The following is a 21,154-nucleotide window of genomic DNA, read 5'->3' as shown; positions in this document are numbered from 1 at the left end:
CTTGAATCTGCAGTGAACTAAACACTTGATGCGGTGATTATGTAGTTTAACTTTATGTGCAAGCCACCGCTAGCCCCAAAAGAAATAATGCTACATGTCACTCTGCTTCCTGTTTTTTTGGCAGCAGGTTGATGACGTCATTCAGGCACTACCCCGCCCTCTACCGACGCTGCATTACCAGAACATAAATGGAAGACGGGAGCCGAGCTCTTCCTCTCCTTTATTTGGTAGCATTTATTTCTGCGCATTTCTTTAGGTCACAGACACCGAAGCTTTTTATTAAAGGGGAAAACAGAAGAAAGGACGTAAAAGCCTTTAAGTGATTATTTTATGTCAGTGGATTCAGAAGCAAGAAGTGTTTACATAAGAGATGTGTAAACGACGTTTCATGGTTTTCTTTTATGACATTTAACTAAGTGTGCTACATGACAAAGTTCTTCTTTCTCTTCTTCTTTTCATATCCTTTGTTTTTATTTATATTCTCTTATTTTAACTGAATAATGCTTTATGGGTTTTTTCCAATAAGCCCATTTAAATTGATCTCTACTCTGTTTGAAGGACTCAACTATAGATATTAAAGATACCTCGGTAATATGCAAATAAACTGGTATACAATCAGTAATCGATCAGATCAATACGTCAAGTTCAATATGTACAAATAAATAGTAACAATCAGTCGTATTGTTACCTGAATGCTCCGCTCTCGCTCTCTCCATTCACCTCACTGGTCTGCTGTCTCTCATCTCCCAGAGACTCTTCTGTTTGTATTGTAGAAATGAAGAACTAACATTCTGTATCATGTATCGAGTTTTACTTATATGAACATGATACCATGATGATGTGTTTGCTGAAATGTTAATCTCAACAAGCCAAAAAGATTAGATATACCATACCGCGCAATACCATGCAAGATTATCCTCAATAAAATATGCAACCAGCTAATGTGGACTGTATTTCCCACACCTTTCACCCAGGTGAAAGTCTGACACTTGTTTACCGTGGCAGTCAGGCACCATTGTTGTGATTCCACTCTTGCTGTGGTGACAAAAAGATTATTTTGGGATGTTGCTTTCAGGTATATCTTTCAGATATATTTCAGGTATCACCGTGGCAGCTTAATAGCACAACAACCAGCCTGAATAGTCGGTATATATTTACTAAAAGCTGGGCTTGTTGTGAAGCTTCATGCATACCAGATCCACGGGACATGAACAGCATGAGCAAAGCAAAAGAGGCGAGCTCGAGTCTGAAAGCGCAATGAATACCAGCTGAGTAAACATGTGTTGCTTATCACAACTTGTTGCTGGAGGAGAGTTTTTTTTTTTACAGAACACGGTTTTGTGAGTGCTGTTGTTCTGCCTGGTACAGAACCTATTTTTCAAGTCTTGGTATAACACATTTTGAATGGACCAAAGAAGGTTGTCAACTTGTCAGCGTCTTGTGACAAGAAAATATCTGTTCATGTTGTGTGCAATGAAAGGAGATGATCAATTATTAAAGCACCAGCTAAGATCCTGTGTCCTTGAACACATGCCTGACTTGCTGCAAGATCAATGGAAACATCAGAACAATGTGACTTACCTGCAAGGCATCACTATATGTGTCATTAAATATCTACCAGTCTTTGCAGTTGTTTACCTTCACGATGATGCTCACTCCTCTGCTGTAAGATATAAGGCCAGTCTCAAGCTTTGATGGATATATTGCATCGTGATTCAGGCAAACAAATGTCAAAGTTACCCCTCATTCCACAAATTACATAACTGGAAATTGAGCTTAATTTACTCCATAATGGAAAGGTAAGACAGATAGGACTCACTTGCATCAAGATTCAAACAAGTTACCTTTATTTGACTGCTTGACACATTTAACATGCTATCAATGGGACTACACAAATTGTCGAAACAAAGGAAAGCCTTTTCATTTACAACTGCACAAGAGTACACAGAGAGGTCTATTGTCCTCTGGATCCTGGAGTCTTAATTATATTCGATTATATTAGATAGAACTTTATCAATCCCTTGAGAAGACTCCTTCAGGGAAATCCTTTTTTTTTTTTTTTTTGCCAATATCCCAACTTACTTCATGTCAAGTTACTTTATCCTGTGTGTCGTCCTTGCCTTTAACTTTTTTAACATACCAGACGACTGTCAATATGCCTGATTAGGCAATTTAGTCTTCTCCATTGTTGAGTGACGTGGACTTCTGTATTGTGGACTCGGTCCATTTATCAGAGTGGATGGTCAGACTAAGCTACCGGGGGTACAGCCCACATAATAATGGGCTATGACATTCTTCCCACTCTTTGATTATTTTGCACTGGAAACGAAACACACTCACGTACTATATTTTAAGATTTTCCATGTATCGTTGTAGACACATCACAGCAGTTATTTGGACAATGTTACCAGATCTGCTTATGGGCCCTTGTATTAACAGAAATAATTACAGACATATTATTGTATACTGCTGCTGGGATGTTCCAAATAATACATTCATAATAATACATTAGTTGATTATCTTTGACTTTATGCAGGTGATGTTAGACATGAAGTAACTGGGTAATAAAGTGCTGTAAATAGAGCTACGGTTGAAAAATGTTATGCTCATTCCTTGTGTATTTACGACCTTATGAAGAAACGCAATGATTCAATTCTGAGAGTATATTATATTTTTTGTCACAGATATTCGATTTTTGAAATATAATTATCAAATACCAAAATACCACTTTAATTGACTACTGAAGTATTAAAATTATTCAACCCAAGTATCTATATTGGGTTTTTGCAGCTATGTCCTACTGTAAAAACAAGACACAGCCAGACACCTGCTCCTGGCACTGTTCCTGAGGAATCTTAACACATTCCTCATGGAAAATAATTCCAGTTCTGTATAATATTCCAAGGTTCGTGGGATTGGTATAACCTTCATAATTTTCTTTTCCTTTTAAAGGGATAGAAGTCAGCTGACTTGTGATGTAAACTTGTAATGTTTCAGAACATTTTCTAAAATCTTGATTTGGCTATTGCAAACATCCGCTAAATACTTTACTTTTACATTTTATTCCATATGCAAAGGTTGTTTACTTGCTTTACTTTAGCTATGCATTGATGCCAAACGAATTCATTAATAATAATTTAGTAATTTGCACATTTAAATTGCATTGCAAGTAATCGTACACGCACACAATACTGAATTCTTTGTCCAGAAATGAAAGATTGATGCATTTATTTAATTTGACATCTAAAACGATCCAATCAGCTGATGCGCAGCTCCTCGTTTACCCATAAGCCTTTGCGGCAGCTCGGAGGCGCTTCCTGCTTCACTTGGTAATCTGTCATCCTGGAGAGAGAGCCACAAACGCGCTGTTTGGCTCGACAATCTTCCGGATTACAGTCCTTTGAATGGTAACGTCAGATTTCTCTTTGTTTTGTTCTCAAAGAGACGGATCTAAAGGTCCGTCATTGAATGTTCGATGATGTTTAGGTGGAAAGTGGATGCAGTAAAAAAAACAACAGCATCAGTCGCTCATTGTCTTGTTATCAAGCCATTAGTGTTTGTCTGTAATGTTAGACTTGAATCTTTCGTGCTGCTGCGCGGCGTTTTCACGGATGCAGGAATGCTTTGTGAGCGCTGTTCACACGGATTTACGTCTAAATGACAATCTTCACGGTAACGCTGTGGCTACTAGCGCGCAAACCAGTCGAGTTCATGTAATGTTATTACATCTTTGTAGCTAGCGCTAGCGTGCCCGTCTGCTTCGTCCGTGTACAGTCCGATATTAGTATTTAAGTTTGACAAGAGTACGTGAATGGATCAATGAAATAAGTATTTTTTTTACGTTTTATATATAATTAGTTGTCGCGTATCTGCGTTCAAACAAGACGGCATTCGAACTGTTAACACAACTTCTGTTGGATTGACAGCAATCTGTGCTAATGCTAAAACAGTCCCAGCCTGAGGAGTGAGCGGATTATGTCCTGTTGGATTTGTTCGCGGGAGGGGGGCAGGGGCAGGAAATCCTCCTGGTGTTGTGAAGAAATAAGTGCATATTTTACATGCTCCAATAATGAAAGCTTTTCTCCCCCAACAGCAAAAGAAGATCCTCCCAACTATCTGTCCATATGGCCTCGCTCCTGAGAGGGGGGGTATCATTTGTACCCTTTTGTTGTGTCGGACAGGATTACTTAAAAATGTTGGCGCGGTAAGCCAATCATTTTTTTCTTCTTCTCTCTCTTTTTTTACACTGTCTGGAGTTTAAAGTGTAAATGGCAGCAGGAATGGAGGACGAGTGACCAAAAGGGTCTGCGCTGGTAGACGAGACGGCGTTGTGGAGTGGAGTCTGGACCGGGACTGCAGATCCACGACGGCACACATCATGCTGCAGGGACACTAGGGCCCCTGTGTGAGGCCCTCTCTGTGTGGCGCTTGTTTTTTTCTTCTCATGCAGCCTCATCAATTTGGATGTTTGAAAACAAGGGCGACTTTGAAGGAGCCCACCGGTGGCTGTGGTTTGGCCGGAGCTGACAGACTCCTTGCCAGCTATTGCTGCAGCGCTTTTCACTTTGGTCTCCAGTATGGTGCGTGGAGGCTGGAGGCTTTGCAGGAGCGGAACTGAGCTGTTAATATTTGCGTAGCAGATTACATTTTATTATTTCCCCTGTACTGCAAAGGATTGTCATTCAAGCTTTCAAAAAAAAAAAAGAAATTCTGTGCTGGGGAACCCCCCCCCCCCCCCCCCCCCCAGCTGATTCAAGGACATTTATTTACATTTGGGAAGAAGCCTGCGCCAGAGGATGAAGCTGAGGAAACAGGTGACGGTGTGTGGAGGAGCCATATTCTGTGTGGCTGTATTCTCGCTGTATCTCATGTTGGATCGAGTCCAGCATGACCCTGCGAGGCAACAGAATGGTGGGAACTTTCCACGGGTAAGAATGAGTGTTGTCGTTTTAAATCGTAATATGGTTTTGTGATGAACGTATCAAGATTTTGTTAAAGCCCTTGTGGTTTGCATGAGTTACTTTTCATCCTGTAGCTCAAAGCATATTATGTATTATTTGTTTGAACATCCAAAATCTAAATGTTAATGTCAAGTCACAAACATTTCTCAGAAACTTCATTGCTCATCAATCCCAGACTGCCTTTAGTTCTGGCTGAATCCAGAGATCTTTCATTACTCTCTTATTTCTAGTCTTGAAACACACGTTTTGTTCACCCTAACGCAGAAGGAGAATGTGGGTGTAGTTTGCACATGTCCCGTGATGTTGGACCGCTGCGTGACGATGCCTGTATGTTTTTTAGAGCCAAATCTCAGTTCTTCAGAACCAGATAGAGCAGCTCGAGCAGCTCCTGGAGGAGAACCACCAAATCATCAGCCACATAAGGGACTCTGTGATGGAGCTCACAGACACAGGAGCTGTGTCTCCCAGTGGCCACCTGCCATTCAGGAGTGCCAACGGCTCCTGGGTCCTGCCGTTCGATGGCCGCCCCAGTTTCTTTGCTATTAAGCCCCAGGATTGCCAATTTGCTGCAGGCGGTCCCGGTGAAGCAGATGTTCAGGTGAGCCGTTTATATTGCTTTATTTGTCGTTGGACTCAAATTTCGCGTTTGGTGGGTAAATGATGGGTTTGGGTTTCGTCTCAGATGCTGGACGTGTACTCGCTACTGAAGTTTGACAACCCCGATGGCGGCGTGTGGAAACAAGGCTTTGACATAACTTATGAACCCGCAGAGTGGGACAGTGAACCCTTGCAAGTGTTTGTGGTCCCTCACTCCCACAACGATCCAGGTGAGTCGTTTTTCACAGGCTGGTGATTATAGCCACAAGCGGTGAAATTAAAAAGACGCTGGCAACGGAGCACTGAAGCTATTTCAATGTTGGATGAGCTGATTTTCGACTGATATTTCCAGCCTTTTTAGCAGCCTGTCGCCTGCTTGCTCACTTGACGTGTCGTATGATATGCGAGGTAGCAGAAACCTGGACTTTTATCCATAACCCTTTAACATAATATGATTTATTTGGAGCAGCATTTGTTTAACGTCAGCTGTGAATGCTCCTTTCTTTTTCATATACATACATACTAAGTGTGCACGTAAAGATTTCCATTTCATTATGGAAGTGGGGAAAGGATGTGGAACTCTGGTTTCTATGAAATCTTTTAGCCAAAAAAATGTGTGCGCTAAATAAACATGATGTTTAGGGGCTGTAATATTATATTCTGTTGGGCAGTCACGAGGCTATTTCAGTCGCTTTCTCTGAAACCACTCTGCTAAATGGCTTTCTGAGGGGAAGAGGTGTACTTGAATAAAATATGAGTTTTATTTTTGATCCATTGTGGCACTTTCCACAGAATTTTGTCTCCTACGCTGCTCTGTCATCTTGCCTTTGTATCAGCCAGCAAGATGAAGGCGGGAAGTCTGTGTCGTTTCAAACAGAGTCCAATCGTAGGGGACGGTCGGCCAGCGATTTTGCTAATTGCTCATGGACGGAATCATCTTCTCTTTTTAGGTTGGATCAAGACCTTTGACAAGTACTACACGGACCAGACGCAGCATATATTAAACAGCATGTTGGTGAAGCTAGCAGAGGATCCTCGCAGGAAGTTCATCTGGTCCGAGATTTCCTTCTTCTCCAAGTGGTGGGAGACTGCAGACGTACACAAGCAGGAGGCGATGCGCAAGTAAGTCACTGCTTGGTGAAAGCATGCACCTTTCCCCCGACTTCCCCTCCTAAATCTGGGAATCTGTTGAGATTTCTTTGATGCCCGCTGCTCTAGATGCAGTATTTTACTCAATGGATAGTGTTGGCGTTGGTCTAAAAATAGCTTATCTGCTTAATGAGATCCTCCTTCTAAGGGCCTGGATTATTGCCACCTTTTCTACTTTGCCCTCTCTCTCCAACAGGCTGATACTTGGAGGGCAGCTAGAGATTGTGACTGGCGGCTGGGTGATGACGGATGAAGCCAACGTTCATTACTTTGCCATGATAGACCAGCTCATCGAAGGACATCAGTGGCTGGAGAGAAATATAGGTACGCAAGGAAGCCGAAATTTTAAAGAATAATAATTAAATGCTTAGGAAGCTCCTTTCTTAAGAACCCAGTGGGGTGGGGGTGGGGGTGGGGGTGGGGGGGGGGGGGGGGTAAAATTCTTTCAGCACTCCCTGCTGTGGGCAATTTTGCTTAACATGTGCCCCCTTTCTTTTTTTAAACGATGATAAACCTGCCTCGTCTTGCCGTCATAGGTATAACTCCTCGCAGCGGGTGGGCGGTGGACCCTTTTGGCCACAGCGCTACAATGTCCTTTCTGCTGAAGAGGGCCAACTTGACCAGCATGCTCATCCAGAGAGTCCACTACTCCATCAAAAAGCACTTTGCCTCCACCCGCAGCCTTGAGTTCATGTGGAGGCAGTCCTGGGGTGAGCGGAGCAGAGCCAGCAGCGCCATCTGATTCAAGTACTAATCTTTGTTGAGCTCATTGCAGAGTGAGCCACGCCACTCCAGCTTTACCTTCACAGTATCACAGTGTGTTATTGTCTCGAAGGATCCGTCACCGTTAATGAAATAATCATCTCCCGACACTTTACTCTTCATTTGTTCTAAATTAGGAAAGAAAAATCCGATTTGATCTTAGATAACAGAGATTGTCACTTTCTGATGTTTACTTTGGGTTTGTGTGTATTCTATACGTGTTGCCGCTTTAACCTGTTGCGTGAATGTTGCCAGTCTTTTCAGAAATGCCTTTTTAAAATAGCAAAAAGGTACATTCTGTCGGAGCAGAATATACCTTTTTCAGTGCATTTTAACCTCTCAAGCCCAAGCTTTGCTTTCTCCGTTTCTGCCTTGACAGACACCGGATCGAGCACAGACATCTTTTGCCACATGATGCCTTTCTACAGCTACGACGTGCCTCACACCTGTGGGCCCGACCCAAAGGTCTGCTGCCAGTTTGATTTCAAGAGGCTGCCAGGAGGTCGGATAAACTGTCCGTGGAAAGTTCCACCAAAAGCTGTGGTTGAGGCCAATGTAGCGGAGAGGTGAGACGCTGACTCTGATCCTGCTGGTTACACGGCGGTAGTGGTTGTTTGTTCATCAGTTCATTTCGTCATTGGTGCACAGTAACTTCAGAAATGTAATCTATGGCTTATTGATGATTATTTAAGTTATTCACCAAAACATTCTGAGACTGCTGCTCTTCAAGCGTCAGGAATCTTGGGGAAGCAATCTAAAAAAATGTCCCGCTTCAGTTCTCCTGTATGCGTCTTGATTTAGTCTTGAATGTCACCACATTGAGCTGCTTTTGTAGAACAACTTTCCAGATGCCTCGTTCCACCGGCTAATGGAAAACACCTGCAGGCCTGTGTCCTCCAAACATTGGCAGAAGGAGTGCAGTTTTGGTGCCAAGAAACATGTCCTCAATGTTTTCCCCCCGTCACTCTTCCTCTCTCTCTCAATCAGGGCGAACCTCCTCCTTGATCAGTACCGTAAAAAGTCCAAACTGTACCGCAGTAGGACGCTCCTTGTCCCCCTGGGAGATGACTTCCGCTATGATAAGGCACTGGAGTGGGATCAACAGTTCATCAACTACCAGAAGCTGTTTGACTACATGAATTCTCGCCCAGAGCTACACGTACAAGTGAGGGAATAATTTGTCACCTGTCAGTGTTTCCTTTTTCGGCGTTCTCTCGCTGCTTGCCGCAGCCTTTTCCCGTGATAATGAATCACGCAGCGATACTTTAACTTGCCGACAGCGTGGAGAATCTGTCACGTCTCAAGGAAGGTGTCGTGTTGGATGAAAGTCACATGTGTAACTCTGGGATTGTGATACATTTGTTTTTTCTGTGGTAGAGTAAAGACTGTGCTTCTTCTTGTCTCTGGCTGCTGATCCAGGCTCAGTTTGGGACTCTCACAGACTACTTCAATGCTGTGTACAAAGCGCACGGCGTGGCCCGGGGCTCCAGACCAGCGGACTACCCCGTGCTGAGCGGAGATTTCTTTGCCTATGCAGACCGTGAGGATCACTACTGGACTGGCTATTTTACCTCTCGACCCTTTTACAAAAGCTTGGATCGCATTATAGAGTCGCATCTCAGGTGAGGGGGGGGTTCAATGACACCTATGTGTGTTTGCACAGACGGCGCTGTCATTGCACGCCTGAAACAACTAGATTCTGCCCCAAAAGTTCATTTGAACACAGTGGAGGAGTAATGGGGGGGGTGCCGTTTGGTTTGTTCCACCCCTGTGATGCCTGTGGAGGTAGTAACAGCACTGGGCCAGATGTTCTGGTGTGTGTGTGTCCCAGCCCAGGTGATATCCTGATGTTGCGACAGAAATCCAGCGTTATAAGCACATAGGATAACCTTTAACTTTAACAGGCTAATGATTTGGCTTCCTTGTTACATCATGTCTGACCTTTTTCTCATTCTCTCCCAATTTGGAGGCATTTGTGGTCTACTTTCTTTGCCTAAGCCGCTACTGGCTGCGTTTTAAATCTCCAGCTCAACACTCGTATAATACATCATCAAAAATGTCGCACAGCCATTCTGTCCTTCCAGTTCGTGTGTTTGCGCAAAGGCCGAATTGTTGCTTCCAGCTTAGAGGAAACTGCAATTACTAAACTAAAGACTGTCATTGTTAATTACAATGCTTACAAAATGAATCATCAGTGAATTATAAGAACGTACCTTTCGTACACCGTTGAATTGAATTTTAACCGGGACCTTTGCAACCAATTGTAACTTTTTTTTTTCTCTCGGCTATGAACAATTAAAATGAAGACAAAATGCTTCTGGGATGCTTTCCAAACTGCTTAAAGATTTGCTGCCATCCTAAAAATAATGTAGTAATTTAAACTGTTTTGCTGAGTAGATGAAGCTGTTTATTCTCCTCTTGCTCATCTCCTTCCAGGGGGGCAGAGATCCTCTACAGCTTGGCGGTCGCAAACGCTCGACATGCTGGCATGGAAGGGCGTTACCCAATTTCAGATTATAACCTGTTGGTGGATGCGAGGCGGTCTGTCGCCCTTTTCCAACATCATGACGCCATCACTGGCACGGCAAAGGAAAATGTTGTCATCGACTACGGCACAAAGTAAGGATCTGAGACTCTAGCATATGTCAGAACTACTACTGTACTTTCGTCTTGTCCCGTGAGGGGTCGCCACAGCAACCCAACGTTCTCCACTTCACCCTGTCCTTTGCATCGTCCTCCCCAACACCAGCCACTCTCATGTCCTCCCTCATGACATCCATGTATCTTCTCCTGGGTCGACCTCTAGCCCTGTTCCCTGGCAGGTCCATCATCAGCATCCTTCTACCGATATAGTCCCCGTCTCTCCTCTGGACATGTCCAACCCATCGAAGTCTGGTTTCTCTGACCTTGTCTCCAAAACGTCTAACCTTCACTGTCCCTCTTATTGTCTCATTTCTAATCCTGTCCAACCTGGTCACTCCCGAGGAGAACCTCAGCATCTTTATCTCCTCCGCTCTGCCTCCTGTCTTTTCCTCAGAGCCTCTGTCTCTAAGCCGTCCATCATGGCTGATCTCACCACTGTCTTGTAGAGCTTTCCCTTCATCCTCGTGTCAGCGATAGAATACATTTATTTTAAACACTGACGTTATCTGATCTAGAAAAACTGCTACCCCTCTGCTATTGTATTTTTGCCTGTTTAATGCGTGGAGGCCTGCAGTTCTGCAGTGAAGCATTCATTGCTTCTCTTTCTGCAAAGATTGCTGCGCTCCCTCATCGGCCTGAAGAGGGTAATCATCAATGCTGCCCACTTCTTGGTGATGAAGAACAAAGAGTTTTATCGCTTCTACCAAACGGAATCCTTCCTGGAGACTGTAAGAGGAAACGTGGAGGGACGCTGAGAAAGCTGTGTGTTCCGGTTCCTGTTGGTGCCTTCAGCTTGTTGTCTGTCTTTGTTTCCTGTTTGTGCAGGATGACAGACGTGCGACTCAAGACTCACTGCCTCAGCGTACGCTAATCGAGCTCAACCCAGCAGGGCCGAGGTATTGCCAGTATCCCCTCGCTCTTTTCATCTCCGCTTGCATCCTGTGCCTCTGATTACTCCCCCCCAATACGTTACCAGGTACGTGGTCCTGTTCAACCCCATTGAGCAGGAGCGGCTGTGTGCGGTCACCGTGTTGGTCAACACGGTCAAAGTGCGAGTGCTCACGGAGGACGGTCAGACGCTCCCTGTGCAGCTCAGCGCTCAGTGGAGCTCTCCCAGTCGAATGAGCGCAGAAGTGTTTGAGGCAAGTAGTAGCATCGGCTGTTTAATGTGCTCGAGACCGATCCTGAACTGCTGCTGCTTGTGATAAAAACAAATAAATAAAAAAAAACCCTCCAGAGGGATCTGTACGAAGTTTGGTAATTTAACTCGAGTCTGTGCCTGTTGGGACCGAAGAATAGAAAGTTTCACACCTCAACTCTGCTCGAGGCTACCTGAATGTTACATAGTACACCCGGGCCTCTGACTCACCTGTCGGAGCGGACGATGTCGCCCTGGGGCTTCTGCAGGTAGCAGGTTTTCACAGGGAAGAATAATACATATTTTATATATATAAAGGTTATATCTGGGGCAAGCAGTGGAGAAAAGGTCCCTGCTACGGCGATGACTTTAAATTGATGTAACAATTATTTCCAACTGAATATGTACAGAGAGTAAAGTAATAATCGAGTCCTCAGAGCTACGGACCGTACGGATTTCTTTTGATGTTTCCTTGCAACCAGGAACCAGAAGAGATGCATCGTCTTTCAATTCTAAAAAAATAAAACCCACCCAAGTTGAAGCAGCACAAATTGTGTATTGATTGTGCAGTAGTAACAAAAAGCTTCCCATCAGTATCCGCCACTGCTCCGGCGATTCTTTTTTTTTTAATGTGTAAATAAAATTCCTCCGCAGAAAGTAATGCATTGAAAAGAGAAATCTAGTTTTAATGACGCCATCTTTCATCTTGCTTTAATTACAGCCCACTGCCGAAGCTTTTAGCTAATAAAGAATGCGTTATGGTCAACGCTCGTCGTTAAAATTAGCGAGGAAAGTCAAGCCAGGGGCTGTAAAACACAGGCTTTTAGTGTCTGCACGCGCTTTTGGTTGTATGGATGACGTGGTTTATCACTATTCTCTGCCCCCCCCCCCCCTGCCCCCCCATCTAGGCTACGTTCATGGTTCGTCTGCCGCCTCTGGGTCTGGCTGTGTTCCACGTTTACGAGTCTCCTGATTCGCCCCTGACGCTCCGATCAGACACCCTGCTCCGGCTGCCCGGCCGCGGCATCGCCGCTCGAGCCGGGGACCCACTTCCTGTCCGATCTCAGCAGTCCGACTCTCAGACCTTCTACATCAGCAGTCAGTCTCTGACCCTCGGCTTCTCTGGAGCCACCGGCCTACTGGAGGTTCGACTTTCACAAACTTCTGTCTGAATTGAAACCTTCTGAGATGTTTTTGTTTCCTGCGCATCATTTCTCGGTAAACCTGGGTCGTATTATCAAAGTGAACATGGCATGTCTTGTTGCTCCTCAAAAATCCTTTCATCTCTTCTGTGTTTTTTTTTTTTCTCTGTGACATTCCTGTTCAAATGCTTTTTCATCTCCAGAGTATCAAGCGGAAGGAGGATCCTGAGGAAGTGAAGGTTCAAATGCAATTCATGGTTTACGGCACCCGTCCCTCCAAAGACAAAAGTGGCGCCTACCTCTTCCTGCCCGATGGAAAGGCGAAGGTATTACTCTGTCATCGCCTGTTGCTTGGCTGCCCGGGGCAAGAAGGCAGGCAGACTCTCTGCTGCATCGTGCGTCCTTGAAACACAACAGAGTGTCTTGTTTTCATGCTGTAATCTCCTGTTGTTTCCAGTAATCTAAACAATATGAGCGCGTGCAGCTCACCGTTCTACTGCCCTGTTCTTCCTTTCAGCCTTACAACCAGAAGGAGCCCCCCGCGGTGCGTGTCGTGGAGGGGCCCCTCTTCTCAGAGGTGGTGGCACACTACCAACATTTCCAGCAGACCATTCGTATACACAATGTGCCAGGTACTAAATGTATCTCCTATCAGCTCCCTATCCTAAATAAATCTGTAATATTTCCCAGGAGGGGGTCATGAGACGTCTGAGTTGTTCTACTGCTCCTTTTGTTCTCCCAGGGGTGGATGGGTCGTCTGTGGACATCAGCACCACGGTCGACATCAGAGATCAGACCAATAAGGAGCTGGCGATGCGGCTGGTCACCAACATCCAGAGTGGGGATGTCTTTTACACGGATCTCAATGGCTTCCAGGTCACTTCCTTTATTTATCATCAAGTAATGAAACTTTCACCTGTCGTTTTAGTATGAAGGGTATTTCCAAAGATTTGAGAACTAACATTTAATGTGTATATAATTAAGAATGGATATCATTCTGTGCCTGATCTCTTCTTGTAGATGCAGCCTCGCCGCCACCACAGAAAGCTCCCCCTGCAGGCTAACTTCTTCCCCATGCCCAGCCAGGCGTACATTGAGGACGGCCGCCGCCGCCTCACGCTGCACACAGCTCAGTCTCTGGGCGTCACCAGCTTGGAGAGTGGTCTGTATCTCATTCTGTTTTTATTCAATGCTTTTCCATGTTTGATTCAATGGAGCTTATTCCTGAAAGTGTCCAGAGCTGATCCTTTTATCTTTGTGAGTGATGGAGGCCTTTGTCGTTTCTTTTGCTGCTCCATCAGGCCAGCTTGAAGTGATCATGGACAGGCGGCTGATGCAGGATGACAATCGTGGGCTGGGTCAGGGCCTGAAGGACAACAAGAAGACGGTCAACCATTTCCGGTTGCTGCTGGAGAGGAGATCCACTGGGAACAAGGTCGGGAAGATGCCGATGAAGGCAGCTAGCGTAGTTGGTCAGGTTGGAAATTCCTCCACAGAACATCTAACTGTGTGGCGCTAAATGAATCAAACCTGTGAGCCATAGGAGTGTTGTGTCCGTCATGCTGCGCTCATTAAACCCTTTTGTTATCTTTTTTAACTACTAATTAACACCCCATCTGCTGTTATTGTCGTTTTTTTTGTCTCTTCCTTTTCCACTTCATTACCCTCAGCATGACGGCATCTTCGCCAAACTCTCCTCCTTTTTTTATTCTTTGCTCTCCAAAATCTTGAGCGGCGGAGTTCAAGAGGTAACGTTGCTGTGGCGACAGCCAGGGTGTTTGATAGCTGACATTAGTCTGTGCTGTACCTTTTTTTTTTTTTTTTACCTTCCTCCATAGACATTTCCAAACCAGTCCGTCTTCATGACGGCGCTATTGAAAGTAACAAATTTACGGTGTGTCATTTGTCAAGTAGAAGAAACTGACAGAGTGAACGGCATCGGTTGATTTGTCGCAACTTCATCCCAATAATCCTGAGCAGTTTTACCACAGCGCTGTGTGTGTGTGTGTGTGTGTGTGTGTGTTTTAGGAGCCAAACATGGATCGATTAGCGCTGTCTGGATTAGAGATGAACCGTAGCTCGTCCTGATTAGAGCCTCTTCCGCATGTAGTGTAGCAATGGCAAAAATGACGACTCGCTGACGCTGCGTCGGTCTCGCTTAGCTGATGTCTTTTTCTGTCCTCCTACAGATGATGGACAGCACAACAAATAGCTTCCCATCTATACTCAGTCACATGACCAACGCCTTTCTGAACCACGAGGTCCTGCCGCTGCCCGTCCAGCCCAAAAGGCGCGGCGTCCCTCCTCTGCAAACCTTCGCCCCTCTCAAGTCCATCATGCCCTGCGACTTCCACCTGGTGAACATGCGCAGCATCCAGAGCCAGGTGACGATGCAAAGAAGCAGCGCTCGCTCTGTCTACTCGGCCTATTGACTCAACCTGATTGTGTGTGTGTGTGTGTGCGCGTGAGCAGGAAGACGCACTCTCTCCGTCTCCGTACACGGCATTGCTTCTGCACCGTCTGGCTCTGGACTGTGGCATTGAGGCTCAGAACCTGGCCTTCAACTGCACCACCACCCAGGGACAGGTCAGGGGTGCTGCATAAATACGGTCTCACTTTCTCTGGAGTATTTTTCAAAGCTTGATGTTGCTCCTTTTTATTTGACTGTCTGAACTCTTCGACCATGAAAAGCTAAACTTGACATTTTCTAACCTCCGCATCAGTTTGTAGGATTTGTAACCCCCCCTCTCCCTGCCCTTGTTGTCTCTCTCTCTCTTCACAGCTGAGCATATCCGGGCTGTTCAGGAACCTGGACCTGCAGCTGCTTCAGCCCGTGTCTCTGACTCTGATGCACTCCAGCACCCCTCTGGCCAATGACTCCACCATTAGCCTGGATCCCATGGAGATCTCTGCCTTCAAGCTTAAACTGCGCTAAAGAGCCAATGCGGACTAAATGAATCAATGAAGAATATACCGGACTCCTTGGACCGAGAGCCGGGCCCATGGAGGGGGTCAAAGACAGGCACCAGTGGGATCCGGATCTCCTGTTTTGTCGAGCTGAACCACAAAGACTTGAAGTTTGAGACCGTAGCTGGACTGACTGCACAGCAGGGGGGGGTCAGACGTTAGCTGCCACTGTGGACAGCGTGTCTCCGGGTGAACTTGAAGCTCTTCCGAAATGAGACCGACTGCCAAGAACTGATCTTCAGATGCAACCGTAGACCTGTTGCCTCTGGGATCTCATGTAGTTCTGCTTTTTACGAACTCGTCTTTTTCTACACTCGCTCCATCCTGGAACGAACTACTGAATGTAAATATCAAGGTTGGTGGGTGGGGGGTTCGTGCCACATTCGTGCAATTTCCAAAGCTTTATTTGGTGTGTGTGGGTATTTCATTTTCTTTATGTACTCTGAAGATGACAGATCACAGCACTTGTTCTTTTTTTTTTTTTTTTGTACCCATTAATGTAACGTGGACAGCAGTTTTGATTCTTTGATTTTACCCCGACAGACTCGAATGCAGCCGTGGGTGGGTCGGTCTCTTCATCGTCTCATGAGGAGGCCGTCTCCGTTATGCTGCTGCGTATCCGAGTCCCGGAGCTCCACGCCACTGCGTGGAGACAACGCGCTCTTGAGTGTTTATAGGATGAGCCGCCTCCTGCCGCGTTGGCTCGTGTTCCCCGTTTCCCTGAGCTTCCTCTTGGCTGATGACAAACCCGTTGGAAGGCGTGTGCATTTCAACCCCCCAGGCCATCATCCCTGGCTGGTTTTGTTCGCCGCGCTGTATGCAGTAGAAGACTAGACAAAGGCCATACCTCAATGGGACACTGTGGCAGGTATCAGTGGAAGCGTCTGTAGAATTAATGTTCTGGGAGTATCAGGGTGACGGTGTGTGTGTTATCAGGGACCATTCATTGTGCCGTTGAGTGCTATCCATCAGTCTGGCTGTCTGTGCCGGCGCAGCTTCTAATATCAGGACAAAGGCAAAATCCCAGCATCGACTGTGATGTAGATTAAAGGTGTAGTTCCCTCTAAAATAAAAACCGACTCTCCCGCTCTGGTATTCAGCTGTGCAGATGCATTTTGTTTTAGAGCTACCAGTCTAAAGCTGTGAAAGATTATTCTACCATCAAATGTTTGTGTTAAAATGTTAGTCTTTTTTTTAATTTTCCAGAGAGCGAGGTTTATTAATTTTTCAGTAGTTTTCTACAAACAGCAATCCTAAAGCCAGAATAAAAAAATAATATATTGCAAATTTAAAAGTAGCACAACTCATTCTGGAATCAAACTGGCATTTTCACTGGCTAGAGATTCTCTAGTCTAGGACGTATGAAATGATTTTACTTTCCTGTGATCGTGTCACTATTTCCTCTGAGATTTGTGCCGCCGCTCTACTATGTAGCCGAAGCTGAATGGATTTTATTTTTAGTGCTCGGTGCATGAAACTGTATAATTTAAGATTTGACAGTGAGTAGATCAGCTTCCGATTTGCCCCAAGTTTTATTATAGAAAGAAATAACCGTATGATCTGAAGTACTTTTGATCATATAGTGTGCAAACTGGAAACTCGTGACTGAATATACAAAACCACGTACTATGCATACTATAAATATGAGTCCATCGTTTACGATTATAGGATGCTTCATTGTGCAAAAGGAATGTTGGGTTAAAACAAAGTTCTTACAGTGACGCTCTTCTGTAGTCTCTCTGCAGAATTCGGGGGCTGCATATTTTCCTGCTTGTGTAAAATGGTGAAGTAACAGAGGGATTTCTCAAAAGCAAAAGCATCGAAATATGAATATTTGATGAAGATAACTGATGTAAGAATATATACCTGTGATTGTCTTTTTTTTTTTGGGTGCGTGTGATTTTATTTAACCAATAACAACCTTTCTTGACCAAATATTTTTTTCCTGTTAAGCTGCACGAGTCTGTCTCACGGCGTGGAGGATGTTGTCATCTGTGTCCAAAGCTGAGGCTGGACGTCTCACTGCCCAGCTGTGTTCCCACTTTGTGCTTACATCGCACTCTGTGTCCTTCTACTTTAGCCTCTCATCTTCTTCTTCATTCTCCATGGGAGGGCTTCAGCTTTGTTGCCCTCCTCCTCCTCTGGCCTGTCTGCTCTATGCATCCTGCCTTCAACCCCCCCAGCAGAGATGGACATTTCAGTCATCCTGGATTTCGCTGCATCTTGAATTTACATTTTCCGTCTTGTCGTCACCTTTCCGTAAACCTTCCCTCCTGCTGATGTGATGTTGCACCTGTCTGTTTAGATGTCATTTAAAAATGTGATCCGTATTGTAGCACTGTTTATTTGTTCAGAGGTAATATATGAAGCCATGGTGTCATATGTTTATTCTTGGGATGGGGGGGGGGGTTAAAATTGCAGTAGAGTTTAAGAGATGAATGAAGTCAATAAAGACCAAACTACAAAACTGTCTTTCTGGAATTTGATCGATGAGTTCAGCCTTTAATGAATCCCACTGCATTGTCCTGTGTTGTAGTCTGCCCCCCCCCCTACCGGTAGGGGGCAGTGTTGAGTCAGAATGGTCTACTCTAGATACCGTAATAGCCCTAATGGACTGTCCGACGCGTCTAAAAGGTCTCATGCGCTCATTAGCGGCAGCACATTTCTGTTTCCGAGGCCCAGCTGTAATGCCCGGTGGGACCCCCCCCCCCTACCCCCACCGGGGGGCGGGGCCCGCCTACATTTCATTCCTTAACCTTTGTGTGAAGGATAAACCGAGCCGTCTATTTTTGGATGCGGCCCAAAGGCGCAGCAATAATGTTCGACCAGCTGACATGATGAGGCTGGGGCGCCGTGAAATCAGCTGATTTGTAGCTGTAATTATTTTTTCTTCCAGTGCATGCATAGTCACTAGACTGCGCCGCAGAACATGACGGCTAATTAACGCAAAGCCTAAAGAGCATGCAGGGAGGGAAACGAACGGGCAAGAAACCGATTAGGGCGCAAGAGAAAACACGCAGCGAAGGTGTGAACGGAGCGACGAAAGGCGTTAAAGCGCCGCTTTCAGTGTTCGCAGAGGTTTATAATGCAAAGGAAGGCCCGACACGCTGAAGGGCACCGCGAGTTCTCCCGGTAGATCTCATTATGAGCCAGAGAATAAACGCGCCTTACCTGCATGGCTCTGTCCGGGGCTACTGCAGAGAGAAGGTGGTCCCTGGTGGCCCCGAAGTGCAAAACACAACAACAAACCGTAGCGCACAGGAAAAAGAAATCATGCAAAGATTGTAGGTATGTATACCTGCCGTGAACAGGGCCCTGAATTTCTTCGGTGGCAGCCATAATTACATATAAACTTTCGTCAGAAAGACGATCCAATCAGCATCCAGACCCTGGTCACGGCAGGTACTTTTCTTGTCTGCGTGATTCCTTTTTTATTGTGTGCGCTACGATTTGTGGTTGTGTTTTGCACTTCACTGGGAAACAGTTCCTTCAAGGCTTTTTGAACAGCACCGCTTTTGTTTGCAATTCGACAATAGGGAGAAGATCGGATGCTGGCACCGAGATGAAGCTCAACGCCCCCCAGAGTGATCCCACTTCAGACAATGATGAAGCAGTGAAACATCTGCTCTTTTGGGTGCTGCTCGTAATGGCCGGGTTGCTATTTGCAATGCATAAACCCCTTAAAGGTTTGAACATCTGGCAGTTTACAAAACACAAAAAGCCTGTCTCATCTGTGCAGTCATTTTTATTCCAGCATGAAGCATCTCCACAATATTAACATTGTAAGTTAAATAAAAGGGTACAAAACAAACATACGAAATGTGAGACGATTATCTCCTTGTATCTTAACGACTGTCACCGGTCAAATCAAATACCTTTGATTCACCTTGTGCGGAAAGTTTTTCGTGTATTAGATGGGAAATGAAAAATCTGTTTGTCTCTCAATGTATGATGCTCGCAACGGGAAGGGAAAGCATTTCACAACTGATGAAGACATTCTGGGAGAACAGCGACCCTCTTCTATAAGTCAATGGAATTTGATGGCCTGATATTCCTCTGCCGTGGCAGCGATTCCGACTGTGCCTTGATATGAAACGCAGCATCCTCCTCATCAAACAGCCCGCGGGAAGTTTTCGTGTGCCGTCCCAGTACGCTGCGCAAATCTGCACTGATGCTTTCTTACTATTAATGAACAGCGTCGTGACTTCAAAACCTGGCATGAGATTGTAAAAAATATGACATGTTTATCCATTCATCCAATCGCACCTCTTACCGACAACAGATTCCGAGGTGATCCCAGGATAGATGAGATAAGTAGTCCCTCCAGCGAGATCTGGGTGGGGTGGGGGGGTCCACTCGCAGGAACATCTCCAAAGAGGTGCCAAAGGTTAATAAAACAGAATAAATGCTAATGTATCACACCTGCCTGTGATGATGATGTGCCACTGTGTCATCACAGTGTGCTGGATCACGTTCTGCTGTGTCTCAAAGACAACTAAAGATGTTTTGATGATTGTTCTTATACTAACAATTGAGCTCGGAGACTATATTTCCTTTTTCCTAGAAACTGGGACCGTTGCGCTTGAAAGACGAGATGTTTACCGTTTAGGAGGCCCTGAGGTATAACGCTATCATGTCGCCTCATGGGAAAGGAGTTTGCAGGATCTTTGGAGCTTTGGTCCTATACTGGGAGTCAGATAACATAGAAAATTTCTGATGTTATTATAAATATATGTTTTACCATTCTGTTCCCTCAGCATTATGGGAAAGCATTGCTAAATTTCAGAAGCATCCATTTTGACCCATCCGACAGGATAATGTGGGGCGGCTCATTTGAGCAAAAATGAGCAACTGCATAACAAAAAAACAAGAATCAAATAAATAAAAAATGTCAATAAATAGAGGAAAATGCAAATGACTGATTCGTTGATGTCCTACTTTGTGTTTTTTTGTCGCGTACCAGCTCCATCCAGTCGCAGCGGGACGCTGCTGCAGGCTCGGCTAGATGGAACTCTGTGTCTTGATGAAAGACGTCCTCTCGCTGTGCCCATCCGCTTCCTCGCTGTCTGATTCAGACTGGTAGGAGATCAGGTCCTCGTCCCCCCACACAGTGGGGATCCCCTTGTAGCATATCCGTGCTTTCCTATCCCGCCCTTGGCCGATGCCAAAACCAAGGCCCACCCTTACCCCCCTCATCTCTGAATACGCAGAGGGCAGTTTGGTCCTCCAGCGCAAGGAGGCACCACGGGAGCGCATCTGCAGCAAGAGGAACACCCCGGCGAAGGCAGCGAGAATGAAGGCGCAGCTGAGCACGGCGATGACGGCTGGCAGCTGAGTGGAAGGAGGGCTGCCGAGCTCTGGGGGCTCTTTGTCTTTTCCTCGGCCATGTGCTGCTGCTGGGGTCCCCCCCTCTGGCTGGACGCCGGCAACCTGAAGCGGCCCGACTGGTGTGGATTTACGCAGGACTTGGTTCTGGTGCGGGCAGGAAGTGAAGACCAGACGGCTGTGAGGTGGACAGGACAGGCAGTCTGTAGGTCCGGTGCCGGAGCAGGTGAGGCAAGCGGGGTTGCAGGGCAGGCAGGCCTGGACGGAATACAAGTCGACCCAGGTCTCCAGGGAGAGGTTGAGCAGCTGCTGTCCCGACGTAAAGCCCAGAGGACACAGCTTCACACAGCCCTGGAGGAAGAGGTAGAACCCGGGGCTGCACTCTGGATGGAGAGTAGAGTGGAGGATGAAAGCACAAGGGAGGTCACTTCTCACGAGGTCCAGTACAACTGAAGAATCTGCTCCTTTGT

At 45.8% G+C, this 21,154-nt stretch overlaps 2 protein-coding genes across 2 annotated transcripts in view; one reads left to right on the top strand and one right to left on the bottom strand.

Moving 5' to 3' along the window:
- Positions 1-4,796: 4,796 nt before the first annotated feature.
- On the top strand, positions 4,797-15,443 carry LOC137912687 (alpha-mannosidase 2x-like). Its single transcript, XM_068756820.1, has 23 exons — positions 4,797-4,928; positions 5,302-5,559; positions 5,644-5,788; positions 6,509-6,680; positions 6,904-7,031; positions 7,244-7,417; positions 7,849-8,035; positions 8,457-8,634; positions 8,889-9,091; positions 9,906-10,088; positions 10,726-10,840; positions 10,938-11,008; positions 11,089-11,254; positions 12,159-12,395; positions 12,596-12,718; positions 12,910-13,024; positions 13,135-13,268; positions 13,413-13,554; positions 13,694-13,827; positions 14,063-14,140; positions 14,582-14,776; positions 14,865-14,978; positions 15,175-15,443. Exons 1-23 carry the CDS (start codon positions 4,797-4,799, stop codon positions 15,325-15,327), a joined length of 3,537 nt encoding a protein of 1,178 aa, XP_068612921.1. The 3' UTR covers positions 15,328-15,443.
- Positions 15,444-20,360: 4,917 nt separating this feature from the next.
- LOC137912685 (furin-like) overlaps positions 20,361-21,154 on the bottom strand; it is a 45,213-nt gene continuing 44,419 nt past the window's right edge. Inside the window, exon 15 of the mRNA XM_068756818.1 lies at positions 20,361-21,067. Coding sequence (XP_068612919.1) covers positions 20,361-21,067 — 707 coding nt within the window. The remainder of the gene's footprint in view (positions 21,068-21,154) is intronic.

Source organism: Brachionichthys hirsutus, unplaced genomic scaffold, assembly GCF_040956055.1.
Source record: "Brachionichthys hirsutus isolate HB-005 unplaced genomic scaffold, CSIRO-AGI_Bhir_v1 contig_939, whole genome shotgun sequence".
In the NCBI taxonomy this organism is placed as follows: Eukaryota; Metazoa; Chordata; class Actinopteri; order Lophiiformes; family Brachionichthyidae; genus Brachionichthys; species Brachionichthys hirsutus.
Note: the sequence above shows the minus strand (reverse complement) of the source record. Positions and strands in the feature narration are given on the sequence as shown.